The sequence below is a fragment of the Sitophilus oryzae genome, unplaced genomic scaffold (assembly GCF_002938485.1).
Source record: "Sitophilus oryzae breed Bouriz unplaced genomic scaffold, Soryzae_2.0 scaffold_344_pilon_pilon, whole genome shotgun sequence".
NCBI classification, from domain to species: Eukaryota; Metazoa; Arthropoda; class Insecta; order Coleoptera; family Curculionidae; genus Sitophilus; species Sitophilus oryzae.
The window spans coordinates 1-6,994 of NW_022146912.1; the positions used below are offsets into that span (position 1 = coordinate 1).

The 6,994-nt window shown below is 31.9% G+C and overlaps 1 protein-coding gene across 1 annotated transcript in view; it reads right to left on the bottom strand.

Moving 5' to 3' along the window:
• Positions 1 to 374: 374 nt before the first annotated feature.
• The window catches only part of LOC115884723 (cationic amino acid transporter 3-like), a gene marked incomplete at its 3' end in the record, with an annotated part of 25,145 nt that continues 18,525 nt past the window's right edge, over positions 375 to 6,994 (bottom strand). The window contains exon 6 of the mRNA XM_030903367.1: positions 375 to 490. Coding sequence (XP_030759227.1) covers positions 375 to 490 — 116 coding nt within the window. The remainder of the gene's footprint in view (positions 491 to 6,994) is intronic.

Sequence of the window (6,994 nt, forward strand, 5' to 3'; positions counted from 1 at the left end):
TTTTTTTCTAAAAATTCGAAAATAATAATCCGGAAAATCCATAGAGAAAAAGTGAAAAGCTCTCGACGCGGTAATGATTTTTAAGCGATCCCGAAAAACAGAAGAAAAAAGGAAATGAGATTTTTTCGCTGATGTCAGAAACACATTTAGTATAAACAGTTTTCCGTTTGCTTGTTGGTTTTTGCTCAAAAATAAGAACGTCATTAGTACATAACCAAATAAAAAAAAATGGCACATATAAAGTAAAAGCTTTTTTCGTTTTTCCTTATTTGCTAAAATTATTCTCTCCCAACTTCAGATCTATTTTCAATAATGTTAGTAATTTTTTTATATTGTAACTCTGTATATCTAAAAAATAATGATTTTTTACTCACCCTTTTCCTTGTTTCGTAATCCAGAGCGCCGGCTACATAGATGGCACCTGTCATGTTTTTGACGGCAAAGGCGCCACCTATGTTACCGCTTGTGATCTCGTATCGAATACGCGAGGCTGTAACAAAAAAAAAACGTATTATTAACTGAATAAACAAATTAAACAAAGAAAATAAAGTCCTCCTACTCTAGGTGCTAGCCCATCAAGGGATAGAAGGTAAAGGTCGTCCTTTTGCGGACGACACGCTAGCTTCATTAAGAGCAACAAGGAAGTCACGGCACTTCACAGGATTATATCAAATAACTTAATCACCATTAAATCTTGTCTCAACACTTCTAAAACTAAAGCTTTGTCGTATAAAACCTTGCTGCGGCTTTTTGTACTTAACAACACCACCATTGACGTCGTAAAATCTATAAAATTCTTAGGGCTTGTTGTAGACAATTCTCTAAAATGGGACATGCATATTGACGCTTTGTCGAAAAAATTAAGCTCTGCCTGTTTTGCATTAAGATCTGTTTCTAAGGAGCTTAACTTGTGAGTGGCTAGAACTGTTTATTATGCACTTTTTGAGTCGCACCTCAGGTATGCCCTTCCATTTTGGGGTACGTGTTGCACGACTCAATTTGGCCGCATTTTCAAGCTCCAGAAGAGCGATATTCACTGGGACGAAACAGCAGAATTCATTGCCAGGACTTTTTAAAAAAATTAAAAATATTAATTCTTCCTTCCCTATTTATATTTGATTCCGTTTGCCTAATACCTAAGCATGGATCAGCTTCTCATGAAAGGCCATCTCACCCTTATCCACTCAAGAACGCGGAGCAAGATCTTTATCTACCTACCCCACGCTCAGAGTTAGTTAAAAGTTCAATATTATACAACTCGAAAAAAATGCACAATCACCTGCCATTTGAAATAAAATCTATAACATCATTTTCTTCATTTCTCAAAGCTTGAAATCTTATTTACTAGACAAGGCTTTCTACGCCGTAAATGACTTATATTTTGACAATCTATTGATCTCTAATTTGAACATGTAAACACTGGTCTAATATTTGCTATTACTATATTTACTATAAACTTACTAAATATTTTTAAATCCTATTTTTATTTTTTTATTCTTTTGAATGATTGTAAACATTTATAAATGTTTATTTTAAACAATAAGACTGACAATGTAATTTGTATACTTTTGTTTGTTTCACTTTTGTTTGTTGAACTGTATCATTAACATTTATAATAAATAAGTTTTCATGTTTTATAACTATTATCAATAGAACAGTTTATTTGTATTTAGTAGGTATTTAGTGCAAAATAAATGTTTTACAAAATATTTTTTTCTCTTTGGTAATCATCTACACAAGGAGTGCGGTAATGAAAATGCGTGAGATAAGAAGCTCTTAACTCACTCAAAATGCGTGAGTTAAGAGCTTCTTAACTCACTGACGTAGATAAATAAACAAACAATAATTAATGATTAATTTCCAGGTTAAAAAACATTATTAACATTAAAGAAATCTCCCTTCCTATTAAATTAATATTTAATTAAAATGTTGCTTGTAATCTCTGTCCCTATCAATATTTTGAGAATAATTATTCTTACATTACAGGACTGTTAACAATTTAGTGAATTATGGTTGATTGGGTTTAATGCAATTGACCGGTAATTTCCCTAGTTAAGAATTTTAACAAAAAAACAAGAACTCCATCTACCAGATACCATGTAAATACGGTGAGTCGTATATTGGATAGAGAAAAGTCCTCTAAATGTATGACTTAACGAACATAAAAAATAAACAAAGAGAGGGTGAAATAATAAACTCTTAAAGAAACAAAGATAATAGCAGACCATGTGCCAAGCAGTTTAATATAAAGTGGTCGGAAGCCTGTGTTGTCCATAAATGACTTCTTTAGAAAAGTGTAAATTTAAAGAAGCCATTATTAGAGCAGACAATAACAACTTGTTTAGCAATACAAATATGGAAATTTCCACAATATGGCAATCTCAGTGGAAAACCTCAAGCTTGATTGGTGTTTTGTACTAGTATACCGGGTGCATCTCAAAAGTGGCTCACTTCTATATCTTTTTTATTTTTTCAGTTAAAAAATCGAGATGTGGTATGTTAGTATAAGACATACATTAGGATTGATTGACATATTCAATTGTTTTCAGTCACTTCCTGTTTCACCGGAAATGACTGCAACTTTTGACATTTTCGAATATTGTTTATTTAAAATTGCAACATGCGGTTCATAACGACAATTTGCCTCAAATACCAAGGGTGTGATACCAAATTATTCATAAAAAATGCTTTTTTCCTCGTTCCATTTGAAAAAATTGATATATTATGATTAAAAATACGATTTTGGCATCTTTTACACTAAAAACATTAGACGATCAAAACTATTTTACCAAGGCTCCTTGATTAAAAATTAGTGTTTTCAACATAGCAATGGTACTCTAGGCTGAAATTTAAAATACAATTTTGTTTTAAGTGAAAATGTCAAAAGTCAAGAATAAAGTAAAAAAAAAATACCGAGGGTGCCATTTAAAAATCAAAAGTTGTAGTCATTTCCGGTGAAACAGGAACTGGAGTAATTATTTAATGACATAAGCTATTGGATCTGAACATCATATTAGCATATTCAGGACAGTAAGGCAATTCATCTAAAAAATCTATTTTGTATCCAAACCTCAACAAAAGGTTTTCTGACAAGGAAAATACCACCTCTTATTATATAAATTTAACAAACAATTACACTAACATAACTAATTTGATATCTAAATATCTAAAGGCTATTAGTTCAGTGGCTAATTTATTACACCACAACGTTTCGATCTAATTTAACGGGCCTTGTTTTCCCGCCATCAAAAGATATCAATCCAGAGCTCGCAGACAATTTCAATTATTTCGCTTTTAAAATCAATTTGCAATTCAATTACCGAAAACAAGCCGACGGGATGCACTAGATTTTGAGAATTTGACAGTGACATGGACTATATTTCCTCTGCGTATTAAAACTGGAATCGACTGTGTCGATGTCGGTCAGCATGCCCGTCAACATTCCTTGTTTTGAATTAAATGTAGGTTGGTTCAGTTAATAGTTGGGTCGTATGATTATTGAATTTAGCTTAATATAATAGAACTCAAAATGCATGGTTCTTTATCTTGAATATTGTACCGATATAGTACTGCCGACTAACAAAGAATCAAAAAATATTTTATTATTGAAGAATCTCGTGATGTTTTAGGCCCCCAGTGTCGTAGGACAGTATGGTAATTGCGTACGCTATCGTAAAAGCATTTCTTCATAGATTGATTTTAATATCAATAAATAATTTATGTTATTTCATTTAAATATCTGGGTATTTGGCACCACAAAACAACTTATCAATTATAAATCATACAAGTGCTCGAGTCATTATAAGAGAACCTTACTCTGACTGCACTCAACTGTCACAGGTGAATGCTTAACAATATACAGGGTGGCGATTGCACCTCTCATATGATGCGGAGGATATAAGGAGAACGTTAGTTTATATCGAAATGAAATTTTGGGAGCATATGTAGATTAATAGAAAGCATTTTATAAAAATATATAGTTTTATAGATAGAGTCCCTTAAAAAAGTTACGCATCAAAGTTTATTTTGTAATGGAACACCCTATTTATTAATTGATTTTCTGATTCTAGAAAAAAATAAGGGCGAGTTTCATTAAAGAACCTACATTGTAATTTACCCTGTTGTAATAGTCTGATAGTTAAAATAACCAATGTATATTAAAGCAAATAAAATTTGACCCGCAAAGTTTAAAGGGTGAGACAAAAATGATACTGAACATTGGTTTGAATGGAACACCCAGTATATTATTGCCGATATTCAATGCAGAATTCACATATCTTCAAAACACTATTAATGTTGCCTTCCCCTTAGACAAAGATTTTCCTAGATTTTCATTTTTATGATTATGGGTCAGTATATCTTTATTATTTGATAAAATCTAGGCGGCTGTGACATACCTTTCCTTAATTTTATAAAAAATTAAAGGAAGTAGAGTAAAATATCTAACGCTAATAAAGACAATAAACGTTTAAAACATATTTAATTATTACAGAATTAAAACTAGATAAAAATGTATAATTATGTCATAAAAATAAATGCTGAAACTGCTTCCTTTCATGTTCACTGCATAAAATGAATCTTCTTCAATATTAATTTTGTCTCACCGTGTATAACTTTTTGGGTCAAATATTAATTTGATTTAAAGTACAATAGTTATTTTACATATTAGTCTATACCGGGGAAGAATCAAGTTAGGTAGTTTTTAATAGAATTTAAAATTTGTTCTTCATTTTTAGAAAATGTGAAATATGTCAATAAGCTTACATTTTAGTCATATTATACTATCTAATGAAACTCCTCTTTATTTCTCTCCTAGAATCCGAAAATTATTTAATATATCTAGGGTATTCCATTATAAAAAAATACAAGGTTGATATGTAACTTTTTTTGGGGACACCCTGTGAAACTCAATATTTTTCAAAAATGCTCTAAATTAACCTACATATGCTCACCAGTGAAGAGAGAAAACATCCCTAATGGTGCGGTCATCACGGTCTTTCTGCCGAGGAGCAAGGGGAAAGACACCACCTACCTGCTGAGCCTTATCCAGGGTCAGAACTTCAATGTAAGGACATCGAGTTGGCGAGTCATCGACTCGAGGGAGGAGGGTCATGATCAGGTCCTCACAATAGGAATTGACCTCAAATCCAAGGAGGCAATAGAGAAAGAGTATATATCCTCTATTATAGATACGGAGCAACACCGGTATCAGGTCTAAGGAGAGACCAAGTTAAAGAGGTTGAGAAAATGGAGACAGATCCTCCAGCCTCCACCTCACGGGTTCCTCGGCACGGAGGGCCAAACTCCAACCGTCGAAGGGTGTGTACCCTCGGAGGAAGAACTGTTATCAGAGGAGGATGGGAAATACCCTGTCCCCTCTACAACAGGGGTATAATGGGTTATAGACTGTGTGATAACTCAAGGAAGGAGGGCACAATAGATCTTTAAGGTCGCAGTGATTAACCCTCCCTCTTACTCATTCTACATTCATTCTACATATGCTCACACAATTTCTTTTTTTTTACAGGATTTACCCTGTATGTTTTATACAAAACATGTCTTTTGTGAAGATACATATTCCAAAATTTATGTAAAAAAGAATCAGATAATACAACAGATAAATTCCTCAAAAACATTCAACAAAACAAGTCAAAATATGGATTCCCATTGTAAACTTCTCTTTTCACTTTAATTACCTTGTGATTGCTTCCTTTTCCCATTAGAATATTTATAGTTCTCGAATTTATATCTTTCTGTAAAACGCCGGAAACAATATGCAAACAAAGGCTGATATCTCCGCTAAAAACTTTTACAAAGTTATCATGGACACAACTTTAAATACGCTTGTACATGAGTTCTAGTTTCAGCGTTAATGCTGTGAAGTTTGTTCCTTTGTTGTTTTACATTTTTAGAATGGAAATTATCATTCCAGTTTTTATCTCTGAGCAGCAGAATAAATAGAAAACCTCATTTAAAAATGTAACTCTTTTGATGACATATAATGTTTCAAAACCACAAAGTGAATTTTCTTAAAAAATTAAATATATTTTATTTTCAACTGTTAATGTTTTGCCCAAGCTTAGCTCAAATGGTGTCTTGCCTAACATGCACAGATAACATGCATGTACGGTTTGATGGCAAGTACATGTAGCAATTGATGAAAAAAAATAATAAAATAAAAATAAAATATTTTTTCCACCAGCAACTGTTAAAATTGCCTTATATCTATCAAAAATAGTAGATAAATAGTACTTTAACTTTAACTTCCATTCGGAAAGCAATTAAAAAAAAAGTTATTCAGATTTAAATGGAAGTAGTTTGGATAGCGTTGTCGCCTCAGCCTGAATATCTGTTGGTAATTTACTTATTTCGTTTAGAGCCATTTCTGGCTCCAATTCAATCAACAATCGACACGTAAGAGAATTAAAAATATTGACTCAAAACTGATAACTAAAGAGACAACTTTATTTATTTGTTAAATTACATAGAAACCAACGCCAACCCAGCACAATATTTTCCTACTCGTAATAAATTCCGTTGATGGAAAAAAATATTGTTTATACACGACGATAAAATTGCATTATCGATAAAATACTATTTTATAGTCTTGTATAAAAAATAACTATTAAAAAAACTTTTTCTTTATACATATTCTTTATTTAATCTAAGGCAATATATAGAAAAACACTAATAACAAAAAATCTCTTTAAAAAGGTATTTATTTTGCAGTAGCTGACATTTCTTGACTGTAAAATATAGGCCAATTTTTACCAATTTCTTGGGATTTGGGGAAAACATTTTTTTTTTTTTTGTTCATGTTGAACTCCCTTTGTACCAGTCGGTGTATTACCAAGAAGAATGGAACTTTTGTCACGAAATTGTATAGCAATTTATCCAATGAACGACATCAATAATGTACTAAAGCTTTTTTCGTGTTCAGTCATATCGATATGTATCCCTGGATTGACGTAAAATCTATAGCTCGCTAAAGAAA